Here is a 26,691-nt window from a genome sequence, read left to right on the forward strand (position 1 = left end):
CCTGGCTCTGGTAGCAGAGGGCGTTGTAGCAGAGTGTGTGAACTAATCTCCATCTGTTCCATCTCACTCCCTTCTAACACCGTGTGTGGACTAATCTCCATCTGTTCCATCTCACTCCCTTCTACACCGTGTGTGGACTAATCTCCATCTGTTCCATCTCACTCCCTTCTAACACCGTGTGTGGACTAATCTCCATCTGTTCCATCTCACTCCCTTCTACCACCGTGTGTGGACTAATCTCCATCTGTTCCATCTCTCTCCCTTCTACATCGGGTGTGGACTAATCTCCATCTGTTCCATCTCACTCCCTTCTAACACCGTGTGTGGACTAATCTCCATCTGTTCCATCTCACTCCCTTCTACACCGTGTGTGGACTAATCTCCATCTGTTCCATCTCACTCCCTTCTACACCGTGTGTGGACTAATCTCCATCTGTTCCATCTCACTCCCTTCTAACACCGTGTGTGGACTAATCTCCATCTGTTCCATCTCACTCCTTTCTACACCGTGTGTGGACTAATCTCCATCTGTTCCATCTCACTCCCTTCTAACACCGTGTGTGGACTAATCTCCATCTGTTCCATCTCACTCCCTTCTACCCATGTGTGGACTAATCTCCATCTGTTCCATCTCACTCCCTTCTACACTGTGTGTGGACTAATCTCCATCTGTTCCATCTCACTCCCTTCTACCCGTGTGTGGACTAATCTCCATATGTTCCATCTCACTCCCTTCTACACCGTGTGTGGACTAATCTCCATCTGTTCCATCTCACTCCCTTCTACCACGTGGGTGGACTAATCTCCATCTGTTCCATCTCAATCCCTTATAGCACGTGTGTGGACTAATCTGCATCTGTTCCATCTCACTCCCTTCTACCACGTGTGTGGACTAATCTCCATCTGTTCCATCTCACACACTTCTACCACGTGGGTGGACTAATCTCCATCTGTTCCATCTCACACACTTCTACCACATGGGTGGACTAATCTCCATCTGTTCCATCTCACACACTTCTACCACATGGGTGGACTAATCTCCATCTGTTCCATCTCACTCCCTTCTACACCATGTTTGGACTAATCTCCATCTGTTCCATCTCACTCCCTTCTACCCCTGTGTGGACTAATCTCCATCTATTCCATCTCACTCCCTTCTCCACCGTGTGTGGGCTAATCTCCATCTGTTTCATCTCACTCCCTTCTACCCCTGTGTGGACTAATCTCCATCTATTCCATCTCACTCCCTTCTACACCGTGTGTGGACTAATCTCCATCTGTTCCATCTCACTCCCTTCTACACCGTGTGTGGACTAATCTCCATCTGTTCCATCTCACTCCCTTCTACCACGTGTGTGGACTAATCTCATTAAGTCTGTCAAGGCTACACGGGTGACCTTTGTCTTTAGTTCATAGAGTGCTAATCGCTAACAGCACTTGCCCCCAACTGACCGTTAAGGCTACCCGGGGGACCTTTGGCTTTGTGGTCCCTTCCCTGAGATATCGCGAGACTTCACCCCCCCACCCCCCACATCTCGCGAGACCCGCCAGCAAAGATGGCAAACCCTCACGGAGGTGAACATCTCTCTGTGTGGTGGTGGTGTTGTTGGCCTTCTCCCCGTTCATTCGTCTCGCTCATCTTTGCTAAGAACTCTTAGCGGCTCTCCTCGTTAAGAGAACAACAAATCACTCTCGCTTCGCGTCTCCGTCGTCAGCCGCCCCGATGTCGAGGAGGTCGGCGGCGGTGGGTCGGTGGATGGCGGGCGGGCGGGAGGTTTGGGGGGTGAAGCCGCTAGGAAAGCCGCAGGCTCGAGATCTCCGTCGCCAGGGGCCCCCTCCACCGCGGTGCATTGAGCGGGAAGACGCGAAGCTAAAAAAAAGATTTAAAATAAATTTCCTTTTGTTATAAGCCCGAGACGAAGGGGAAAGCGCGCGGTTGTATTGGGGCGCGCTGGATGGGGTCATCGAGAGGGCCGGGGGCATCGCATCGGTTTAGGAGGCCTTTGAAGCGTCTTGCTTGGGCGGTGTGAATCTGTTGGTTGGGTCGCCTTGTACATGGTCGGATATCTCCGGCGTTAAATCGATATTCTGATGTTGATTGTTACGTTATTTGTGGTGGTGGTGGTGGCGGTGGTGGTGTCGGTGGTTTTGATGATGGTGCGGTAGTGGTGATTGCAATGGTGGTGATTATTGAGGTAATGGTGGTGGTGGTGGTTGTTGCTATGATTATGGGGGTGGTCACGAATGATCTGGTTATTATATTATTATGACGGTAATGGTTTGATTGATATGATGGTGAAGATTGGAATGTGCTTTTTTTTTGGGGGGGGGGGGGTTGGGATCAAGGTAGCGGGGGGGGGGGTGTGATGATATTTAGTGCGGATTGCGGTTCTGATGATTATTATCGCATAATGATGCTTCTCCCGTTTGCACTGCTGATGCCTGCCTGCTTATGGTGCAGCTGTCACAGCGGGCTGTGATGTTGGTTCTATTAATCCTGCTGCTACTGCTGCTGCCGCCTATGATGATCTTGCTACTGGCTATCCTGCGGTAGCGAGATGTTAACTACCTCGCCTGGTGTACAGGAGTGGGGGTGGGTTTGAACCCGACCCTGACGCCTGCTGGATATTTGGGAGTTTGCGTGTTCTCCCTAGTGGTCGCGTGGATTTTTCTCCGGGTCCTCCGGTTTTCCCCACCACATTTAGAAACGCGCCTTTAGAATGATTCGCTGTTATACATTACCGCATGATAAGCCACTTTATTGGGCTATCATTTGTGGCCAGGTCGCTTCTGAAAAAGAGCTATATAGCTCAGTGGACCTTACCTGCTAAAATAACAAAAATGTTTACTTTAGTACTGCTCTTATTGCTGCGATTAACACGGTTGGCTATGCATGGTGCGAAAGAAGTTTAACATTGATTATCTTGCAACCTCTGATGCTGCTGTTGATGCCGATAATGCTACTCCTCTTGCTACCGAATGATGCTCATGCCACTGCTGATGATGATGATGCTACTGCTGCCAGTATTCACAAATCCGCTTGTGCTGTGTACAGTTGGATCAGCGATCCCCCCCCTCATCCCTGGCCTGCATAAGAGAGCAGCGCTACTGAGTCCCCGCTTCCCCAGTGAGTCCCTCATGGGGGGGGGGGGGGGTGGCGTCATTGATAGAGACTCGCACAGAGACCAATAGACTCACACAGAGACTCATAGACTCACGTGTCCGCCCGTAAACCCACACATAGACCCACAGACTCGCACAAACCCACAGAATCACCCAGAGACCCATAAACTCACGCCGAGATCCATAGACTCACACAGAGACTCATAGACTCAAAATGATACCTGCAGACTCGCATAGAGACTGGCAGACTCGCATAGAGACCCGTAGACTCGGAGATGTAACTTTACATAGAAGCTCATACGTACAGAGGTCCATAGCGTCACACAGAGATCGATATAAAAACTTGTTTATTTACCAGGTAACACCCACTGAGCAATGTAGCTCTTTTTCAGAAGCTACCTGGCCACAAATGATAGCTCAACGAAGTGGCTTATCACGTGGAAATTGTATAGCAGCCAAATACTCAAAACCAGTGGTTCTTCTTGACGTGGGGGTGCGAGACATGGCAATATTTTTGTTAGAAGGTAAGTCATCAAACAAAAATTAAGCACAGGCACGTGAGTACAATCAAACCTATATATTTCTTAACATATTTTTCTACGATTGAGAACCAGAGGGGGTGGAAGGCTGCAATAAAGGTTAAGAACCACTGCTGTTAACGAATGTTTCTTAACGTGCAGGGAAAAACCGGAGGACTCCCCCAGATAGCCTCACACACACAGACCCCGTAGACTTACACAAAGACATATCGACAGACACTCCAGAGACTTGACTGCCCCACGCTGTCCCGGTGCCACGTTAACGCTCCCGCTCTTGTCGCCCTGCAGTGCTGGGGAGTCCAGCTATGGGCCGCGGGGGTCTCCTGCCTTCGCCAAACCGGTGAGTTTCCCCCATTGGACTCCGGTCTCAACCAACAAGGCAATGGTGCAATTTTTAGTCTATGGTGCAGTGTTTTGAGTATTTGGGCAGTGTTGAGTCTGTGGATTGTCGAATCTATCGTGCAATATTGATTCCGGTGCAGTGTTGAGTCTATGGTGCAGTGTTGAGTCTATGGTGCAGTGCTGAGTCTATGGGTAGTGTTGAGTCTATGGGCAGTGCTGAGTCTGTGGGTAGTGTTGAGTCGATGGGCAGTGCTCAGTCTATGGGCAGTGTTGAGTCTATGGCCAGTGCTGAGTCTGTGGGCAGTGCCGAGTCTGTGAGTAGTGCTGAGTCTATGGGCAGTGTTGAGTCTATAGGCAGTGCTCAGTCTATGGGCAGTGCTCAGTCTATGGGCAGTGTTGAGTCTATGGACAGTGTTGAGTCTATGGTGCAGTGTTGAGTCTACGGGACGTGTTGAGTCTATGGTGCAGTGTTGAGTCTATGGGCAGTGCTGAGTCTATGGTGCAGTGTTGAGTCTATGGGCAGTGTTGAGTCTATGGGCAGTGTTGAGTCTATGGGCAGTGTTGAGTCTACGGGACGTGTTGAGTCTATGGTGCAGTGTTGAGTCTATGGGCAGTGTTGAGTCTATGGTGCAGTGTTGAGTCTATGGGCAGTGTTGAGTCTATGGGCAGTGTTGAGTCTATGGGCAGTATTGAGTCTATGGTGCAGTGTTGAGTCTATGGGCAGTGCTCAGTCTATGGGCAGTGTTGAGTCTATGGGCATTGTTGAGTATGGACAGTGTTGAGTCTATGGGCAGTGCTGAGTCTATGGGTAGTGTTGAGTCGATGGGCAGTGCTCAGTCTATGGGCAGTGTTGAGTCTATGGCCAGTGCTGAGTCTGTGGGCAGTGCTGAGTCTGTGGGTAGTGCTGAGTCTATGGGCAGTGTTGAGTCTATAGGCAGTGCTCAGTCTATGGGCAGTGCTCAGTCTATGGGCAGTGTTGAGTCTATGGGCAGTGTTGAGTCTATGGGCAGTGTTGAGTCTATGGGCAGTGCTGAGTCTATGGTGCAGTGTTGAGTCTATGGTGCAGTGTTGAGTCTATGGGCAGTGTTGAGTCTACGGGACGTGTTGAGTCTATGGTGCAGTGTTGAGTCTATGGGCAGTGTTGAGTCTATGGTGCAGTGTTGAGTCTATGGGCAGTGTTGAGTCTATGGGCAGTGCTGAGTCTATGGGCAGTGTTGAGTCTATGGGCATTGTTGAGTCTATGGGCAGTGCCGAGTCTATGGGCAGTGCTGAGTCTATGGGCAGTGCTGAGTCTATGGGCAGTGCTGAGGCTGGACATTGCTGAGCCTATGGTACAGTGTTGAGTCTATGGGACGTGTTGAGTCTATGGTGCAGTGTTGAGTCTATGGGCAGTCTTGAGTCTATGGGTATTGTTGAGTCTGTGGGTAGTGTTGAGTCTTTGGGCAGTGTTGAGTCTATGGGCAGTGCTGAGTCGATGGGCAGTGTTGAGTCGATGGGCAGTGTTGAGTCGATGGGCAGTGTTGAGTCGATGGGCAGTGCTCAGTCTATGGGCAGTGCTGAGTCTATGGGCAGTGTTGAGTCTATGGGCAGTGTTGAGTCTAAGGGCAGTGTTGAGTCTATGGGCAGTATTGAGTCTATGGTGCAGTGTTGAGTCTATGGGCATTGTTGAGTCTATGGACAGTGTTGAGTCTATGGGCAGTGCTGAGTCTATGGGTAGTGTTGAGTCGATGGGCAGTGCTCAGTCTATGGGCAGTGTTGAGTCTATGGCCAGTGCTGAGTCTGTGGGCAGTGCTGAGTCTGTGGGTAGTGCTGAGTCTATGGGCAGTGTTGAGTCTATAGGCAGTGCTCAGTCTATGGACAGTGCTCAGTCTATGGGCAGTGTTGAGTCTATGGGCAGTGTTGAGTCTATGGGCAGTGTTGAGTCTATGGGCAGTGTTGAGTCTATGGTGCAGTGTTGAGTCTACGGGACGTGTTGAGTCTATGGTGCAGTGTTGAGTCTATGGGCAGTGCTGAGTCTATGGTGCAGTGTTGAGTCTATAGGCAGTGTTGAGTCTACGGGACGTGTTGAGTCTATGGTGCAGTGTTGAGTCTATGGGCAGTGTTGAGTCTATGGTGCAGTGTTGAGTCTATGGGCAGTGTTGAGTCTATGGGCAGTGCTCAGTCTATGGGCAGTGTTGAGTCTATGGGCATTGTTGAGTCTATGGGCAGTGCCGAGTCTATGGGCAGTGCTGAGTCTATGGGCAGTGCTGAGTCTATGGGCAGTGCTGAGTCTGGACATTGCTGAGCCTATGGTACAGTGTTGAGTCTATGGGACGTGTTGAGTCTATGGTGCAGTGTTGAGTCTATGGGCAGTGCTGAGTCGATGGGCAGTGTTGAGTCGATGGGCAGTGCTCAGTCTATGGGCAGTGCTGAGTCTATGGGCAATGTTGAGTCTATGGGCAGTGCTCAGTCTATGGGCAGTGTTGAGTCTATGGGCAGTGCTGAGTCGATGGGCAGTATTGAGTCTATGGGCAGTGTTGAGTCTATGGGCAGTGCTGAGTCTGGGCACTGCTGAGTCAATGGGCAGTGCTGAGTCTATGGGCAGTGCTGAGTCTATGGGCAGTGCTGAGTCTATGGGCAGTGCCAAGTCTATGGGCAGTGCTGAGTCTATGGGCAGTGTTGAGTCTATGGGCAGTGCTGAGTCTATGGGCAGTGTTGAGTCTATGGGCGGCAGTGTTGAGTCTATGGGCAGTGCTGAGTCTATGGGCAGTGCTGAGTCTATGGGCATTGCTGAGTCTATGGTGCAGTGTTGAGTCTACGGGACGTGCTGAGTCTATGGTGCAGTGTTGAGTCTATGGGCAGTGCTCAGTCTATGGTGCAGTGTTGAGTCTATGGTGCAGTGTTGAGTCTATGGGCAGTGCTCAGTCTATGGGCAGTGCTGAGTCTATGGGCAGTGCTGAGTCTATGGGCAGTGCTGAGTCTATGGGCAGTGCTGAGTCTATGGGCAGTGCTGATTCTATGGGCAGTGCTGAGTCTATGGGCAATGCTGAGTCTATGCGCAGTGTTGAGTCTATGGGCAGTGTTGAGTCTATGGGCAGTGCTGAGTCTATGGGTAATGTTGAGTCTATGGTGCAGTGTTGAGTCTATGGGCAGTGCTGAGTCTATGGGCAGTGCTGAGTCTATGGGCAGTGCTGAGTCTATGGGCAGTGCTGATTCTATGGGCAGTGCTGAGTCTATGGGCAATGCTGAGTCTATGCGCAGTGTTGAGTCTATGGGCAGGGTTGAGTCTATGGGCAGTGCTGAGTCTATGGGTAGTGTTGAGTCTATGGTGCAGTGTTGAGTCTATGGGCAGTGCTGAGTCTATGGTGCAGTGCTGAGTCTATGGGCAGTGTTGAGTCTATGGGCAGTGTTGAGTCTATGGGCAGTGCTGAGTCTATGGTGCAGTGCTGAGTCTATGGGCAGTGCTGAGTCTATGGGCAGTGCTGAGTGTATGAGCAGTGCTGAGTCTATGGGCAGTGCTGAGTCTGGACATTGCTGAGCCTATGGTACAGTGTTGAGTCTATGGGCAGTGCTGAGTCTATGGTGCAGTGCTGAGTCTATGAGCAGTGCTGAGTCTATGGGCAGTGCTGAGTCTGGACATTGCTGAGCCTATGGTACAGTGCTGAGTCTATGGTGCAGTGTTGAGTCTATGGGCAGTGTTGAGTCTATGGTGCAGTGTTGAGTCTATGGTGCAGTGTTGAGTCTATGGTGCAGTGCTGAGTCTATGGTGCAGTGTTGAGTCTGTGGTAGGGGGGACTGCTCAGTGTATTCACAGCACACTGCAGACCTCTTAGCCGAGACCCTACCTACTACGGCAGGTACCGTGACCCCACGTGACGCACGGGGGCGGGCTCACCGTGTGCGTTGTGTGGCGACGGCGCAGGTTCGTCTCTCCCCACGACTCGTTTGATCGCGGCGGCGGCGGCGGCGGCGGCGGCGCCGTCCCGGTCCACTACCGCGCCGTGGGAATCCGCCCGCCGCTCATCCGGGCTCCGCCGCTCATGGGAGTCGTCCCACAGCCTCCCCAGCGCCTCCCGTCCCTGCTGCCGGGACGCATGGTGCCCGGCGCCCCGATCTCGATCCACCCGCTGCTGGTGAGGCCTTCACTCTACGTCCCGGCGCCCCTCGCCTAGGCCGACTCGGCCTCCCAGCAAGCGCCTGGCGAGGCAATGCGTAGTCAACGTCGCCCCCGGCGGGCGATGGCAAACGCGGCCGAGCGTGGTGCCGGGCCACCCACCGCTCCCTCCTCCCCGCCTCTTGTTGCCGTGTCGGCCTTCGTAGGGCGCTCGATCACGGCGCTTGCCCCAACGCTCTTTTTAAGGCTACACGGGGGGGGGGGATCTTTGTTTTTGTACTTGCGGTTGTGTTAATGTGCGAGTGCAGCGGGTAGATGCCGCCGCGCTACGAACAGGGGCTGCGACACCTCGGCTTTAAATGTTAAATGAGTGAACCTCGTGCGGGTCTGTGTGTGTGTGTGTGTGTGCCCGTCGGTGTGTCGAACGCCGCCACTGGGGAGGTGAAGGCGGGTCGGCCGTGGTGCTGGCCACACAACCGGTTCGCGCGTCGTGTTGGACTTGATGGGGTGCTCCCCGAACAAGCCCGCGGGTGTTTGGCCCCCAGTCGAGTTGTTTGCAGCGAACGTTGCGACATTTCGGGATGTTTTGGCCGATGCCCGATCATGCTGTGTTCTCCGAGCTCATGGGAGGGAGCCCGGGGGAAGCCGAAGCCAACCCATGCCGATCGGGGAGGAGGGGACATACGGTCACGGTGGCTAGGGAGATGTTAACTCTCTCGCCCGGTATACAGGAGGTCGTGGGTTTGATCCCGACCCATGACACCTGCTGTATATTTGGGGTTTGCGGTGTCTCTCATCGTCATCACCACGGTGGCAAGGAGATGTTAACTACCTCGCTTGGTATACAGGAGGTCGTGGGTTTGATCCCGACCCCTGACGCCTGCTGTATTATTTGGAGTTTGCGGTGTCTCTCTCTTATCATCATCATGGTGGCTTTGAGATGTTAAATACCTCGCCCGGTATGGAGGAGGTCGTGGGTTAGATCCCGACCCATGACACCTGCTGTATATTTGGGGTTTGCGGTGTCTCTCATTGTCATCACCACGGTGGCAAGGAGATGTTAACTACCTCGCCTGGTATACAGAAGGTCGTGGGTTTGATCCCAACCTTGACGCCTGCTGTATATTTGATAAAATACGAATCGGTTTTACCCTTTCTGGCAATAAAACAGGGAGGTGTTAAGATGTTCAAACACCAAATATAATCCTTTTGCAAGGAATCAAGTTACTGCATTAACCACACACAGTACTTGTGGTGAACGTGCAAACAAACTTACTCTGATACTGTTTGATGCATTGTCTTTGATAATAATATAATTGTAATGTTACATGCATTGTCTTTACTAATAATGTAATTGTAATGTTACACGAATTGTCTTTGAAACTCATTGGGCCTACACCAGAAACAGCAGCAGCCTTAAATTTTGATTTAAAGCTTTCGTGACTGCAGGAATTCATATTCTTGGTTCTTTCGGTAAAGTCACCACGTAGAAGGGAAACAATAAAATAATAAAAATATAAAAAACAATACAATTCTCACGACGTTTTGACTGCAACACAAGCAATCATCATCAGGTGTGAAAACCACAGCAAGAAAAAATGTAAAAAGTGGCGGTTTTCACACCTGATGATGATTGCTTGTGTTGCAGTTGAAACGTGAGAATTTTATTGTTTTTTATTTTCTTGTTTCCCTTCTACGTGGTGACTTTACCGAAAGAACCAAGAATATATTTGTCTTTTGTCAACGTGACACTTTTTTGCTGATTGGCCGTGTCGGGTGGTGGAGGGTCACGGCACATTTATAAATAACGCCATCTAACCCAAAAACCTTTATTATGAAAATTGGTGTCTGTTTGTGTTTCTCACTTGTGATGGGACTTTGCGGGATAAACGTTGAGATTTACAAGGGGCACGGGGGGTAGACCAATAAGTTACTGCATTAACCACACGCAGTACTTGTGGTGAACGTGCAAACAAACTTACTCTGATACTGTTTGATGCATTGCCTTTGATAATAATATAATTGTAATGTTACATGCATTGTCTTTAATAATAATGTAATTGTAATGTTACACGAATTGTCTTTGAAACTGATTGCGGCCTACACCAGAAACAGCAGCAGCCTTCTCTATGGCTTAGCCTCACTAGCAGTGTCAGTAGACCAAGTAAAATGTCAAACCTCAAAAAATAAGTAATAATTAAAGAAAACTTTTTTTCAAACCACGCTTTCATGAAATGTACCGTACTAGTAATGACAGAACTCCACGACTCCAGGAATTGGCCCTGAAGCTTGCCATAACGTAAGGGGGCCCGTGGTGATTTACAGCCAACGTTAGTTGAGCGTGGACAATCAGAGCCAAGCCGAAACATAACATGTAAAAAATGATATTTAAAAATATAAATTAATTTTTTTACGATAGAATGTAGTATTGTTATCAGTATGACATCAGTATACCGAGTTTGCAGTCGAAACCACACTGGGAAGTGGGTTAAAATCGAGTTACAAGATTTGAGGATACAACAACAGACAGAGTGAGTTAATGAACAAAAAAAAAGCGTGTAAAATAGCGAACGGTTTAGCCGATACAAACTCCGCACGCAGAAAGCTGCCCGAGTTGCCAATCGAGCCCCCCCCGCCCTCCCTCCCCCCCCCCCCCCCGGTCCTTTGCTTGCGCCGCGAGGCAACGGGCGCGGCCGCAGCGCCACCCTGCCGGGCCGTGAGCCTTGACGGGCCGCCGTACTGTCCCCCCGCAGCCTCGCCTGGGCTTTGGGCGCCCGGGCGCGATGCCGCCGCCCGTGAAGAGGAAGATGATGACGCCGCCGTCGGCGCTGGAGATGGGCGCGCAGGCCAAGCGGGCGCGCCCTCGCCACACACCCAGCCCCGCTCCGCTGCTCAAGACGGTGGCCCGCAGAGGCCACGGTCAGTGACACGCTCGCTCAAGTACTCCCTTGCTCACGTGCTCGCTCACTCACGTGGTCACTCACGTGGTCACTCACGTGCTCGCTCGCTCACTCACGTGCTCGCTCGCTCACTCACTCACGTGCTCGCTCGCTCACTTATTCACGTGCTCACTCACATGCTCACTCACATGCTCGCTCGCTCACTCACTCACCCGCTCACTCACGTGCTCGCTCGCTCACTCACATACTCCCTTGCTCACTCACTCGCTCACTCACGTGCTCGCTCGCTCACTCACTCACGTGCTCGCTCGCTCACTTATTCACGTGCTCACTCACATGCTCACTCACATGCTCGCTCGCTCACTCACTCACCCGCTCACTCACATGCTCGCTCGCTCACTCACATACTCCCTTGCTCATTCACTCGCTCACTCACGTGCTCGCTCACTCACTCACATACTCCCTTGCTCACTCACTCGCTCACTCACATGCTCACTCGCTCACTCACATGCTCGCTCGCTCACTCACTCACGTGCTCGCTCATTTATTCACGTGCTCACTCACATGCTCGCGCACTCGCTCGCTCACGTACTCTCACTTGCTCGCTCACTCACGTGCTCGCTCGCTCACTCACATATTCCCTTGCTCACTCACTCGCTCACTCACATGCTCGCTTGCTCACTCACGTGCTCGCTCACGTACTCACGTGCTCGCTCACGTGCTCACTCACATGCTCACTCACATGCTCACTCCCGTACTCACTTACTCACGTACTCGCTCACTCACTCGCGCACTCACCCGCCCACACACTCTCCACATACTCATCCAAACGTTAATTTGCTCACTCATCACACACTCGTACGCCCGTCTGCTCATAATCTCGCTCGCACACTCATCCATACATACACAACACACGGACACAACCGCTTAAACAACCACTCACCACACTCTTCACATCCTCTCTCACATACCCATACACTAGTCTGCTCACTTATTCAAATATTCCTTTGCTCACCGGCTCGCTCGCTCAATTACACTTACACCACGGTGACTCATGTTATCCTGGATCACCACTTGTTTTTTTCACTCGCTCATTCACCCGCTCACTCACTCATCAATGCACCAACTCATTCATTCACTCACACACCCATGAATGAGACCACATCACTCATTCACACTCGTCCACACACCACTGTCTCGCTCACACACCACAATACAACAACCGCCATTCACCAAGTGACGGTGACGTCACCCCGGCACCTGTGCCAGGCCACACACCGCACTCACTCACCCACACACCGCACTCGCCCCCACTCAATCACCCACACACCGCACTCGCCCACACACCCCTGTCACTCACTCACACACCTCACTCACCCACACACCCCGCTCACTCGCCCACACCCCACTCTCTCATCCACACACCTCCACTCACTCACCCACACACCGCACTCACTCACCCACACACCCCCACTCACTCACCCACACCCCTCTCACTCACTCACCCACCCACACCCCTCTCACTCACTCACCCACACACTCCACTCACCCGCACACCACTTCACACTGGGATTGACCCAATTGCTGCGCTTTGACCTGTGTGCGCGTGTGCATGTGTGTGCGTGTGTACACGTGTGTGCGTGTGTGTACACGTCTGTGTACATGTGTGTGTACACGTGTGTGCGTGCGTGCGCGTGTCACTCCGCAGTGTTTGCAGGAGGCAAGATGACACTTTTGGTGAGGACCCCCTGACCCCTGTGATGACCTCATGACCTCCGTTAACCCTCTGCCCATGACCCAGTGTCAGCCACTGCCTCTTGTTAAATGACACTTAACACACACTCACACCCTTTCACTCTCGCTCGCTCAGCCACTCGCCGCTCATTCTCTCTCACTACCACTCGCTCACTCCCGGCACGGACTCGTCCACTCACCCATTCACCCTTGCTCAACCACTTGTTCACTCGCCACTGTCTCATTCACTCATTGACACACCACTCGCTCCCTCACTCGCTCGACCGTTCACCAGCTCATTCAGGCACCCCTCATTCACCTCCCCCCCCCATTCACCCTCGCTAATTCACACGCCACTCACTGATCCATATACCACACTCAAACCCGCTCATTCACACACAACCACTGACTCACCCATCCGTTTACACACCACACAATCATTCACGCACCACTCGCTCACATTCACACACACACAGTCATTCGCACAACCACTGACTCGCCCACCCCGTTCACACGCCCACACAATAACTCACAGGCCACTCGTCGGTCCCAGAGGGCAGTGCAGCAAACACAATTGTTGGACTGTGCTTCTGTGCTTCCACATCCAGGTCAAGTACTGACCCTCTCCCCTCGCCCCGCTTTATGCATGGCATGGGGAGGCCCTCATCCAGCAGTGGACTGTACGTGTCTGTGAATAACACAGTTTGTGTGTGTGTGTGTGTCTGGTGCACGCGGTGCGTGTGCATGCGTGTGTGCACGCGGTGCGTGCCGGTGCCTCTGCGCGGTGCCTCCGTGCGGTGCCTGTGTGCGGTGCGTTGTTGAAACGCTGCGACTGTTGCAGGTGCCGCCGTCCTCCGGCGGTGCGCCAGTCCCGAGTTGCGGTGAGTTTGTTCGCGCGCCGCTCGTTCACCCGGCTTTCAGGAGCGTCCTGCCAAGTGTTTTTTTGCCGTGCGGGGGATGGGGTTCACGTTGAAAAGTTGCTGCTGCTGTAATAGAGTTAATTTTTTTTGGGTTGGATCGCGTGAATATATAAATGTGTCGGTAAAACCCGCCACCACCCAACACAGGCGAACAGAACGTGCCAATTCGTCACTAGTACAGCACTAGTGTATAGTGCAGTGTGCAAGTGTAGTGTATAGTAGTGTATAGTAGTATAGTAGTGTAGTGTATAGTAGTGTAGTGTATAGTAGTATATAGTGTAGTGTATAGTCGTGTATAGTAGTGTATAGTAGTGTAGTGTATAGTAGTGTATAGTAGTGTAGTGTATAGTAGTGTAGTGTATAGTAGTGTCGTGTATAGTAGTGTAGTGTATAGTAGTGTACAGTAGTATATAGTGTAGTGTATAGTGTAGTGTATAGTAGTGTATAGTGTATAGTGTAGTGTATAGTAGTATATAGTGTAGTGTATAGTGCAGTGTAATAGTACAGCACACCGGTTTGTTGGAGAGCCAAGCCACAACATTTACAATCTGTGTACGACGCTCCGCCAGTAATTACAACTGGCTTCAGCAGGCGACAGCCGGATCTGCTGTTGTTGCTGTGATCCCAATTGAGTCAAATTGACGGTGAGATATTTCAACGGTGGGATGTTTGGCCAATAGTTTTGTGTCCGTGCGTGTGTACCAGTAACGATTATCTGAACATGGTTATGGGGCCTCCCCCTTGGTCGACTAGGCCTCAAATGAGTAATCCGGTGCGGTCTGTGGTAAACACCGGCATTGGGAAGACAAAGGCGGCCAGGCGTGGTGGTGCCGGCCACCCACCCCCTCGTGTGCCGTGCCGGCCTTCATAGGGTGCTGTTCTCTACCAGCGCTTACCCCAACAGTCTGTTACGGCTACACGGGGGATCTTTGTCTTTTTTTGCCGTAGGGTTTTTTCACACCTGATGACGACCGTTTGTGTTATGGTCGAAACGTCGTGAGAATTTTTTATTGTTTTATATATATATATTTTATTGTTTCCCTTCAACGTGACTTTACCGAAAGAGCTAAGAATATGAATATCTTTGTGTGTGTTTGATTTTGAGCAATAATCGCCCTAAATCTATGTTGTTTCTGTCACTCGATTTTACATTAACACCCGCAGCTCCCCCCCCCCCCACCTCCTCGCCCTCCCCTCCTCTCCCTCCCCTCTCTTCCTCTCTCCATCCCCTCCTTCCTCCCTCCATCCCTTGCTTCCCTTTCTCCCTCCCCTCTCCCTCCTCTTCCTCCCTCCATCCCCTCCTTCCCTCTCTCTCCCTCCCTCCTCTCCCTCCCCTCCCTCTCCCCCTGGCTAGAGCGGTGCGGGGGTTTGAACGGAGCGCCGTGTCTTGTTGCAGATGAGGGCCGGCGTGGTTGTGAGATGCCTGAGAAGAACTGGTGAGTGGGGTCTTGCCGTGGAGCACTCCCATTGGCATAGCGGCCCGCACAAGCGGATGTCACAGAGCTACCACTGAGATCCCTTCAGCTGACACTGATCCACGCACAAGCGGATGTCACAGAGCTACCACCGAGATCCCTTCAGCTGACACTGATCCACGCGCAAGTGGATGTCACAGAGCTGCCACTGAGATCCCTTCAGCTGACACTGATCCACGCACAAGCGGATATCACAGAGCTAACACTGAGATCCCTTCAGCTGACACTGATCCACACACAAGCGGATGTCACAGAGCTACCACTGAGATCCCTTCAGCTGACACTGATCCACACACAAGAGGATGTCACAGAGCTACCTCTGAGATCCCTTCAGCTGACACTGATCCACGCACAAGCGGATGTCACAGAGCTACCTCTGAGATCCCTTCAGCTGACACTGATCCACACACAAGCGGATGTCACAGAGCTAACACTGAGATCCCTTCAGCTGACACTGATCCACACACAAGCGGATGTCACAGAGCTACCACTGAGATCCCTTCAGCTGACACTGATCCACACACAAGCGGATGTCACAGAGCTAACACTGAGATCCCTTCAGCTGACACTGATCCACACACAAGCGGATGTCACAGAGCTACCACTGAGATCCCTTCAGCTGACACTGATCCACACACAAGAGGATGTCACAGAGCTACCTCTGAGATCCCTTCAGCTGACACTGATCCACGCACAAGCGGATGTCACAGAGCTACCATTGAGATCCCTTCAGCTGACACTGATCCACACACAAGCGGATGTCACAGAACTACCACTGAGATCCCTTCAGCTTACACTGATCTACACACAAGCGGATGTCACAGAGCTACCTCTGAGATCCCTTCAGCTGACGCTGATCCACACACAAGCGGATGTAACAGAGCTGCCGCTGAGATCCCTTCAGCTGACACTGATCCACTATTGAGATCCCTTCAGCTGACGTTGATCCACACACAAGCGGATGTCACAGAGCTGCCACTGAGATCCCTTCAGCTGACACTGATCCACACACAAGCGGATGTCACAGAACTACCACTGAGATCCCTTCAGTTGACACTGATCCACACACAAGCGGATGTGACAGAGCTACCACTGAGATCCCTTCAGCTGACACTGATCCACACACAAGCGGATGTGACAGAGCTACCACTGAGATCCCTTCAGCTGACACTGATCCACGCACAAGCGGATGTCACAGAGCTACCTCTGAGATCCCTTCAGCTGACACTGATCCACACACAAGCGGATGTCACAGAGCTACCTCTGAGATCCCTTCAGCTGACACTGATCCACACACAAGCGGATGTCACAGAGCTGCCTCTGAGATCCCTTCAGCTGACACTGATCCACACGCAAGCGGATGTCACAGAGCTACCGCTGAGATCCCTTCAGCTGACACTGATCCACACACAAGCGGATGTCACAGAGCTACCATTGAGATCCCTTCAGCTGACACTGATCCACACACAAGCGGATGTCACAGAGCTACCACTGAGATCCCTTCAGCTGAGACTGATCCACACGCAAGCGGATGTAACAGAGCTACCACTGAGATCCCTTCAGCTGACACTGATCCACACACAAGCGGATATCACAGAGCTACCACTGAGATCCCTTCAGCTGACACTGATCCACGCGCAAGCGGATGTCACAGAGCTACCACTGAGATCCCTTCAGCTGACACTGATCCACACGCAAGCGGATGTCACAGAGCTACCACTGAGATCCCTTCAGCTGACACTGATCCACACACAAGCGGATGTCACAGAGCTGAGATCCCTTCAGCTGACACTGATCCACACGCAAGCGGATGTCACAGAGCTACCGCTGAGATCCCTTCAGCTGACACTGATCCACGCACAAGCGGATGTCACAGAACTACCACTGAGATCTCTTCAGCTGACACTGATCCACACACAAGCGGATGTCACAGAGCTACCTCTGAGATCCCTTCAGCTGACACTGATCCACACGCAAGCGGATGTCACAGAACTACCACTGAGATCCCTTCAGCTGACACTGATCCACGCACAAGCGGATGTCACAGAGCTACCACTGAGATCCCTTTCTTCCTTCAAGTCTGACTGCTTTGCACTCTATGGAGGGGATCTTTGTGTGCGATTGATAGAGATGCAAAGGATGTGTGTGCGCGGTGTGCTTGTGGTGTGTGTGGTGCGCGAGTGGTGTGTGTGTATGGTGCGTGCGTGCGTGTGCGAGGTGCGTGTGGTGTGTATGCATGTTGTGTGGGCGTGGTGCGTGCGTGTGCGAGGTGCGTGTGGTGTGTATGCATGTTGTGTGGGCGTGGTGCGTGTGTGCGAGGTGCGTGTGGTGTGTATGCATGTTGTGTGGGCGTGCGTGTGTGTGCGAGGTGCGTGTGGTGTATATGCATGTTGTGTGGGCGTGGTGCGTGTGCGTGCGTGTGTGTGTGGTGTGTATGCATGTTGTGTGGGCGTGGTGCGTGCATGTGTGTGGTGTGTATGCATGTTGTGTGGGCGTGGTGCGTGCATGTGTGTGGTGTGTATGCATGTTGTGCGGGCGTGTTGCGTGTGCGAGGTGCGTGTGGTGTGTATGCATGTTGTGTGGGCGTGGTGCGTGCGTGTGTGTGGTGTGTATGCATGTTGTGTGGGCGTGGTGCGTGCGTGTGTGTGTGGTGCGTGCGTGTCACGTGCGCGTGGTGACGGTAATGCACCGCGACGGTCTGGGCGTCTCCCTGTGCGGCGGCGGCGGTGCAGGCTGACGCTGCACTGCGCTCTGTGCTCGTTCCGCACGCTGCACGCCGCCGAGATGGAGGAGCACTACGGCGGGGAGCTGCACGGCAGCAGCCTGGGCCTGCTGCGCCAGGCGCACGCCAGCGACTCGCGCGTCGTCGACTTCCTGCACGTGAGGGCCCCCCTCCAACCCACCACCACCACCACCACGCGAGGAACGATACAGCACATTGCACCACAGTGTGGTGTTGGTGACGATGCTGTGATGATGTATTTACTTATACCGTGATGACAGCGGTGGTGATGGCATGGTGACAGTGCCGGTGAGGGTGCTTGTAATAATGACGCTGATGGTGATGATGTTTCTGATGGTGATGCCGCTGATGACGATGCTGATGATGTTGCTTATGATGATGATGTGTTTGCTGATGGTGGTGATGTTCCTGATGGTGATGTTGCTGCTGATGGCGGTGATGATGATGTTGCTGCTGATGGTGGTGGTGATGGTGATGTTGCTGATGGTGGTGGTGATGATGATGGTGATGATGATGCTGCTGATGGTGGTGGTGATGTTGCTGATGGTGGTGATGGTGGTGGCGGTGTTGCTGAATGGTGGTGATTCTGCTGCTGGTGGTGGCGATGTTGTTGATGGTGGTGACGCTGCTGATGGTGGTGGTGATGTTGTTGATGGTGGTGAAGATGATGCTGCTGATCATGGTGATGATGTTGCTGACGGTGGTGATGATGTTGCCGATGGTGGTGGCGATGTTGTTGATGGTGGTGATGATGTTGCTGATGGTGGTGGCGATGATGCTGCTGATGGTGGTGGCGATGATGCTGCTGCTGGTGGTGGCGATGTTGTTGATGGTGGTGATGCTGCTGATGGTGGTGGTGATGTTGTTGATGGTGGTGAAGATGATGCTGCTGATCATGGTGATGATGTTGCTGACGGTGGTGATGATGTTGCCGATGGTGGTGGCGATGTTGTTGATGGTGGTGATGATGTTGCTGATGGTGGTGATGATGTTGCTGATGGTGGTGATGATGTTTCTGATGGTGATGCCGCTGATGAGGATGCTGATGATGTTGCTTATGATGATGATGGTGATGTGTTTGCTGATGGTGGTGATGTTCCTGATGGTGGTGATGTTGCTGCTGATGGTGATGATGATGTTGCTGATGGTGGTGGTGATGATGATGATGCTGCTGATGGTGGTGGTGGTGATGTTGCTGATGGTGGTGATGGTGGTGGCGATGTTGCGGAATGGTGGTGATTCTGCTGCTGGTGGTGGCGATGTTGTTGATGGTGGTGACGCTGCTGATGGTGGTGGTGATGTTGCTGATGGTGGTGAAGATGATGCTGCTGCTGATGGTGGTGATGATGTTGCTGATGGTGGTGGCGATGTTGCTGATGGTGGTGGCGATGTTGCTGATGGTGGTGATGCTGCTGATGGTGGTGGCGATGATGCTGCTGATGGTGGTGGCGATGATGTTGTTGATGGTGGTGATGATGTTGCTGATGGTGGTGATGATCTTGCTGATGGTGGTGATGATGTTGCTGATGGTGGTGATGATGTTTCTGATGGTGATGCCGCTGATGACGATGCTGATGATGTTGCTTATGATGATGATGGTGATGTGTTTGCTGATGGTGGTGATGGTGGTGGCGATGTTGCTGAATGGTGGTGATTCTGCTGCTGGTGGTGGCGATGTTGTTGATGGTGGTGACGCTGCTGATGGTGGTGGTGATGTTGCTGATGGTGGTGAAGATGATGCTGCTGATCGTGGTGATGATGTTGCTGACGGTGGTGATGATGTTGCCGATGGTGGTGGCGATGTTGCTGATGGTGGTGATGCTGCTGATGGTGGTGGCGATGATGCTGCTGATGGTGGTGGCGATGATGTTGTTGATGGTGGTGATGATGTTGCTGATGGTGGTGATGATGTTGCTGATGATGTTTCTGATGGTGATGCCGCTGATGAGGATGCTGATGATGTTGCTTATGATGATGATGATGGTGATGTGTTTGCTGATGGTGGTGATGTTCCTGATGGTGGTGATGTTGCTGCTGATGGTGATGATGATGTTGCTGATGGTGGTGGTGATGATGATGATGGTGATGATGATGCTGCTGATGGTGGTGGTGGTGATGTTGCTGATGGTGGTGATGGTGGTGGCGATGTTGCTGAATGGTGGTAATTCTGCTGCTGGTGGTGGCGATGTTGTTGATGGTGGTGACGCTGCTGATGGTGGTGGTGATGTTGCTGATGGTGGTGAAGATGATGCTGCTGATGGTGGTGATGATGCTGCTGATGGTGGTGGCGATGTTGCTGATGGTGGTGGCGATGTTGCTGATGGTGGTGATGCTGCTGATGGTGGTGGCGATGATGCTGCTGATGGTGATGGCGATGATGTTGTTGATGGTGGTGATGATGTTGCTGATGGTGGTGATGATGTTGCTGATGGTGGTGATGATGTTGCTGATGGTGGTGATGATGTTTCTGATGGTGATGCCGCTGATGACGATGCTGATGATGTTGCTTATGATGATGATGGTGATGTGTTTGCTGATGGTGGTGATGTTCCTGATGGTGGTGATGTTGCTGCTGATGGTGGTGGTGGTGATGATGATGTTGCTGATGGTGGTGGTGATGATGATGCTGCTGATGGTGGTGGTGGTGATGTTGCTGATGGTGGTGATGTTGCTGATGGTGGTGAAGATGATGCTGCTGATGGTGGTGATGATGTTGCTGACGGTGGTGATGATGTTGCCGATGGTGGTGGCGATGTTGCTGATGGTGGTGATGCTGCTGATGGTGGTGGCGATGATGCTGCTGATGGTGGTGGCGATGATGTTGTTGATGGTGGTGATGATGTTGCTGATAGTGGTGATGATGTTGCTGATGGTGGTGGTGATGCTGCTGATGGTGGTGGTGATGCTGCTGATGGTGGTGGCGATGTTGCTGATGATGGTGGTGGTGGTGCTGATGTTGCCGATGGTGGTGGTGGTGGTGCTGATGTTGCTGATGGTGGTGGCGATGTTGCTGATGATGGTGGTGGTGGTGCTGATGTTGCTGATGGTGGTGGCGATGTTGCTGCTGATGGTGGTGGTGATGTTGCTGATGGTGGTGGTGATGTTGGTGGCGATGTTGCTGATGATGGTGGTGGTGGTGATGTTGCTGACGGTGGTGGTGGTGTTGCTGGCAGGAGTGCACCGTTCACAAGAATCGGCGGATGTCCAAACGGCGCCAACAAATGAACATCCCTGACGGACGCGTTCCCATGAAGGGTGAGCGAGCGTGTGTTGACGCCTGTGTGAGTCTCTGTGTGAGTCTATGGGTCTCTGAGTCTGTGTGAGTCTACGGGTCTCTGTGTGAGTCTGTGGGTCTCTGTGTGAGTCTTTGGGTCTCTGTGTGAGTCTATGGGTCTCTGTGTGAGTCTATGGGTCTGTGTAAGTCTATGGGTCTGTGTACGTGTGTATCTCTGTGTGAGTCTATGGGTCTCCGTGTAAGTTGCCAAGACATTGTAGTAGTGCTTCGACATTCAAATCTTTACACGAATGCTGGCTTACCATGTCTTTCTGTCTCCTTGTGTCTCTGTCTCCATGTCCATCTCCTCCCGTGGTGTCCTTGTCTCCGTGTCCATCTCTTACCCCCCGTGTCTCCCCCTCCGTGTCTCCCCCTGCGTGTCTCCGTGTCCGTGTCTCCCCCTCCGTGTCTCCCCCTGCGTGTCTCCCCGCCCGTGTCTCCCCCTCCGTGTCTCCCTGTCCGTGTCTCCGTCTCTTACCCCCCGTGTCTCCCCCTCCGTGTCTCCCCCCCCGTATCTCCCCGCCCGTGTCTCTCCCTCCGTGTCTCCCCGTCCGTGTCTCCCCGTCCGGTCTCCCCCTCCGTGTCTCCCCCTGCGTGTCTCCCCCTGCGTGTCTCCCCCTGCGTGTCTCCCCCTGCGTGTCTCCCCGTCCGTGTCTCCCTGTCCGTGTCTCCCCCTCCGTGTCTCCCCCTGCGTGTCTCCCCCTCCGTGTCTCCCCCTCCGTGTCTCCCCCTCCGTGTCTCCCCCTCCGTGTCTCTCCGTGTCTCCCCCTCCGTGTCTCCCCCTCCGTGTCTCCCCCTCCGTGTCTCCCTCTCCGTGTCTCCCCTTCCGTGTCTCCCCCCCCCCCGTGTCTCCCCGTGTCTCTCCCTCCGTGTGTCTCCGTGTCTCCCGCGCCGTAGACGTCCAGCCGGACCTGTGCCTGCGCCAGGTGTCGCTGTCCCACTGCCTGGCCTGTGATGTCTTCATGCCGCTCGACCCCAGCTCCGTGCAGGAGCACGTCAAGTCGGAGTGTCACATCGCCCGCAAGGAGGTGACCTGGCCCTACGCTCGCTCTCTCTCTGTCGTCTGTCCCTCGTTGTTGTTGTTGTTGTTGTTATTGTTGTTATTGTCATTCACACGCGCACGTGCGTTGTTGTCGGAATTTCAATGGGGGGTCATAAATTTCGATTGAAAGCTTTCGTGACTGCAAGGATTCATCTTCTTTGGTTCTCTCGGTAAAGTCACCACCACCACGTAGAATGAGAATAAAATAATAAATTAATGAAATAAAATAACACGATAAAATTCTCACGACGTTTCGGCCACAACACAAGTGGCCTTCATCAGGTGAAGGGACGAGACTGTCTCGAGGACAGCGCTGGAGCGGGGGGTCATCGGAACCGGGGGGGGGGGGGGGTGGGGGTGGGGGTGGGGGTGAGCGGTCCGTCTGTTCTCCGATCTGTGGTCAGACTTTAACCACCCCCCCTTCCCGTCCCGACGCACGCTGTACGTCATCGCGATGTTGTGGCGTGTATGCTGTGCGTGCAAGCTCATAGCACCAGCGCCATGGTGACGTCACCGCCGCTTAGTGGTCAACGGAGGTCGTTGTTGTACGTTTGTGCTGTGCGTGGTGTGTTTGTGTGTGTGTGGTGTGTGTGTGTGTGCGTGTGTGTGTGAGCGGTGGTGTAGCGGTTAGCGCGCTGCGCTATGAACCTGGCGACCCAGGTTCGATTCCCGCTCACGGCCAACACCAAGTGACGATTATCTGAACCGGGCCTCCCCTAGGTCGACTCAGCCTCAAATGAGTACCTGGTGTGGTGTGTAAACATTGCCACTGGGGAGACAAAGGCGGTCGGGCGTGGTGCTGGCCACCCACCCCCTCGTGTACCGTTCCGGCCTTCGTAGGTGCTCGCTAACAGCACTTGCCCCTACAGTCTGTTAAGGCTACACGGGGGATCTTTGTCTTTGCGCTACGAACCCGGCGACCCGAGTTCCGTTCCACGCTCTCGCGGCCAGCACCACCAGCGACGATCATCTGAACCGGTCCCGGGGCCTCCCACTAGGGTCGACTCGGCCTCAAACGAGTTACCCGGTGCAGCGGCGTGTGTGGTTAAACGCCAACGCCGCTGGGGACGCGAGGCACCTTCGGGGCGTGGTGCTGGCCGCCCACCCCCCTTGTCGTGCACCGCAGCGGCGGCCTTGAACGGTGCCGTTGCTCGCTGACGGCACTTGCCCCCAACAGTCTGTTGGTGGGCTGTGTACCGGCGGGCGGGCGCGGGGGTCTTCATGCGCGCTTGCTCCACGCGCGCGTTTGCCGCTGTTGCGCCTGCGAGTTGCCGCCCTCGGCGTGTCTCGGCGCAGGTGTACGAGGCGGCCAGGAGCCAGACGGTGCAGCAAGTAGCTCGACACCTCATCTCCAATAAAGGCACCCGCGCCAAGTTTGAGATGTACAAGAAGGTGAGCTTCAGGACGCCCGGGTTCTACTCCGGGTTTCAGCCGCGCGCCCGCTCAGTGAGCCGGAGACTCGCACGGACGCCCGTAGGCTCGCTCAAGAGACCCGCGCTTACACAGAGACCCACACTTACACAGAGACCCATCGACTCGCTCGGAGAGCCATAGACTTGCATGAAGAGGCGTAGACTTACGCAGAGCCATAGGCTTGTTCAGACATCCAAAGACTCACAAAGGGAGCCATTGACACGCACAGAGACCCATTGACTCGCACAGAGAGCTATAGACTCACTCAGAGAACCATAGACTCGCTCAAAGAGCCATAGACTTGCACAGAAATCCATAGACTCGCACAGAAAGCCATAGACTCACACAGAGAACCATAGACTCACTCAGAGAGCCATAGACTCACACAGAGAGCCATAGACTCACTCAAAGAGCCATAGACTTGCACAGACATCCATAGACTCGCAAAGAGAGCCATAGACTCACACAGATAACCATAGACTCACTCAGAGAGCCATAGACTCACTCAAAGAGCCATAGATTTGCACAGACATCCGTAGACTCGCAAAGAGAGCCATAGACTCACACAGAGAGCTATAGACTCACTCAGAGAGCCATAGACTCACTCAAAGAGCCATAGACTTGCACAGACATCCATAGACTCGCACAGAGAGCTATAGACTCACACAGAGAACCATAGACTCACTCAGAGAGCCATAGACTCACTCAAAGAGCCATAGACTTGCACAGACATCCATAGACTCACACAGAGAGCCATAGACTCACACAGAGCTATAGACTCACTCAGAGAGCCATAGACTCACTCAAAGAGCCATAGACTTGCACAGACATCCATAGACTCGCACAGAGAGCCATAGACTCACACAGATAACCATAGACTCACTCAGAGGGCCATCGACTCACACAGAGAGCCATAGACTCACACAGAGACTCATAGACTCGCACACAGAGAGCCATAGACTCACACAGAGAACCATAGACTCACTCAGACATCCATAGACTCACACAGAGAGCCATAGACTCACACAGAGACTCATAGACTCGCACACAGACATCCATAGACTCGCACAGAGAGCCATAGACTCACTCAGACATCCATAGACTCACACAGAGACTCATAGACTCACACAGAGACTCATAGACTCACACAGATAGTCATAGACTCACACAAACTGAGTTGCTGCAAGTTGAGGGTCTGAGCCCGGCCTCCAAAAAATAATCTCCGACTTAAAAATGTCGTTCCGCACTCACTGTTTGCCTGAACTCTCCCAGCCTTGTAAATGAATCCCACACGCACACACAACCTCTCACGACCTCTCAACCACAGGGAGAAGATCCATTCTCAAAGGAGGACGATGACAAAAACAACACTGGTGAGGACGAGGTTGAAGAGGGGGAGGTGGGAGAGGACGAGGAGGAGGAAGATGACGACGAGGAGGAGGAGGAGGAGGAAGCTATCGATTATACCAACACCGACACGGCCACCGTCGCTAGCACCACCACTACAGCCGCCGCCGCTAGCACCACCACTACAGCCGCCGCCGCCGCCGCCGAGCCCAAAGAAGCAGCGCCAACGCCGAAGCGCGGCAGCGGCGAGCGCAAGCGCGGCAGCGGCGAGCGCAAGCGCAGCAGCAGCAGCGGCAGCAGCGGCAGCGGCAGCAGCGGCAGCGGGAGCAGCAGCAGCGGCGGCAGCAGCAGCGGCGGCAGCAGCAGCAGCGGCGGCGGCAGCAGCAGCAGCGGCGGCGCAGGCGGGGGGCGAGACACGGACGCGATATTGGGCTCGGACGACGACGCGACCGCCGGCGCGGCGCCGGCGAAAGAAGCCGACGGTGACGTTGACGAGGACGCCCTGCTCAAGCCGGAGCCGGAGCCGGAGCCGGCGGCAGCGGCGGCGGCGCAACCGCCCGGCCTCGAACCCGGGGCGGCGGAGTCGGCAGACGGCGGAACGAGCGGCGAAGGGGGCCAGAGAGATCTGCCTCGAACGCCGTCGGGATCCCCGCCGCCCGGGACGCCGGCCGCCCCGGAGCCGGAGCCGGAGCCGGCGGCGAAAGCGTTGGAGGAGGGGCCGGGAGAGAAGAAGGAGGATGAGAAGGAGGGAGATGGTGCCGAGGAGGAGGAGGCGGAGGCGGTGGCGGCGGCGGGCAGAGCGGTGACGCCGGGGCGCCGGGGCAAGCCCAGGGTTGGCACGAGCGGAGGGAGCGAGGGAAAGAGCCGGCGCGGGCGCAGGTCCAAGGCCAAGTAAAAGAGGGGCGGGCGATGAGGGGCGGGCGATGTGGGGTCGGGAAAAGCTCGGGGGGGGGGGAGGAGACTCGGGGAAGTCGATTGAGGATTCCTTGGGAAGATTCGCGAATTGTCCCAGGGAAAAAGGTCCCGTTGGGAAGCTCGGAATTTTCCCGGGAAAGACGCAGGCAGGACCGGGGGGGGGGGAGGGGGATGCAAGGATGCCCGAGAAGAACCCAGGAAGGCTTGGGGAACGCTTGGAGGAAGGAATTCAAAGGATCGAGGAGGCCTGGGAGGGCTCGAGAGAGAAGACCCAAGGGAGTTCGGGAAGATAACAAACGTGGGGATTTGGAGTGTCTTGGCTCGGCAAGTATCTGGAATGCCGCCCCCCCCAACCACGTAGCCTCAACAGAACCTGTGGGAAAGCCTTGGAAGGTCCCAAGACGGCCATGTGGAAGGGGCCCCCCCCGGGGGAAGGCTTCGTGAAGGCCGCCCTCGCAATTAGACCCTTTTGTGTTCACAGACAGTGCTCATAAGTAACCTCGTAGAATTTTATTTAGTGATTTAGTAAAACATTAGTCGACGTTTTGCCCTCGATTTAGTTTGACGTTTTGTATGTTTGCCATCGTCGTGAACGTTGTCGTCATTGTCGTTTTTTGTACGAGCCGGTGGGGGGGGGGGGGGGGGTGGGGGGCGGGGGGGGGCTGGGGGGCTCTGCGCGCCATCGCCCGGCGTTGGTTGGGGTCAGGGGTTATGCAGGGTGGTGGTGGAGGGGGGGGGGTGGGGGCGGCGTCTCGATTGGACGCCGATTTGCCGTCGTCTCTTTTTTTTCGCCGCATTCTCCTCCGGATCGTTGTGAACCGCAACACGTTG

The 26,691-nt window shown here is 53.8% G+C and overlaps 1 protein-coding gene across 3 annotated transcripts; it reads left to right on the forward strand.

Moving 5' to 3' along the window:
* The first annotated feature begins 1,476 nt into the window (after positions 1-1,476).
* LOC142907086 (uncharacterized) lies at positions 1,477-26,415 on the forward strand. 3 transcript variants are annotated; one of them, XM_076056111.1, is made up of 13 exons: positions 1,477-1,575; positions 3,056-3,127; positions 3,951-4,002; positions 7,906-8,116; positions 10,851-11,016; positions 12,706-12,734; positions 13,573-13,612; positions 15,006-15,087; positions 17,859-18,006; positions 21,043-21,124; positions 22,041-22,171; positions 23,482-23,577; positions 24,926-26,415. In XM_076056111.1, the coding sequence occupies exons 1-13, from the start codon at positions 1,557-1,559 to the stop codon at positions 25,838-25,840; spliced, it is 2,043 nt and encodes a 680-aa protein (XP_075912226.1). In that variant the 5' UTR covers positions 1,477-1,556; the 3' UTR covers positions 25,841-26,415. The 3 variants fall into 3 exon arrangements, with proteins under 3 accessions (XP_075912226.1, XP_075912227.1, XP_075912228.1); XM_076056112.1 differs by having other exon boundaries at positions 15,048-15,087; XM_076056113.1 differs by lacking the exon at positions 1,477-1,575 and adding an exon at positions 1,587-1,744.
* The last annotated feature ends 276 nt before the right edge of the window (positions 26,416-26,691 follow it).

This window comes from Petromyzon marinus, chromosome 74, assembly GCF_048934315.1.
Source record: "Petromyzon marinus isolate PM22_M1 ecotype Great Lakes invasive population chromosome 74, UKy_Petmar_22M1.pri1.0, whole genome shotgun sequence".
In the NCBI taxonomy this organism is placed as follows: Eukaryota; Metazoa; Chordata; class Hyperoartia; order Petromyzontiformes; family Petromyzontidae; genus Petromyzon; species Petromyzon marinus.

Coding starts and splice junctions, on each gene's coding strand:
- LOC142907086 (XM_076056111.1), top strand. Junction 18,007..21,042: donor GCGTCGTCGACTTCCTGCAC/GTGAGGGCCCCC, acceptor TGTTGCTGGCAG/GAGTGCACCGTTCACAAGAA. Junction 22,172..23,481: donor GTCACATCGCCCGCAAGGAG/GTGACCTGGCCC, acceptor GTCTCGGCGCAG/GTGTACGAGGCGGCCAGGAG.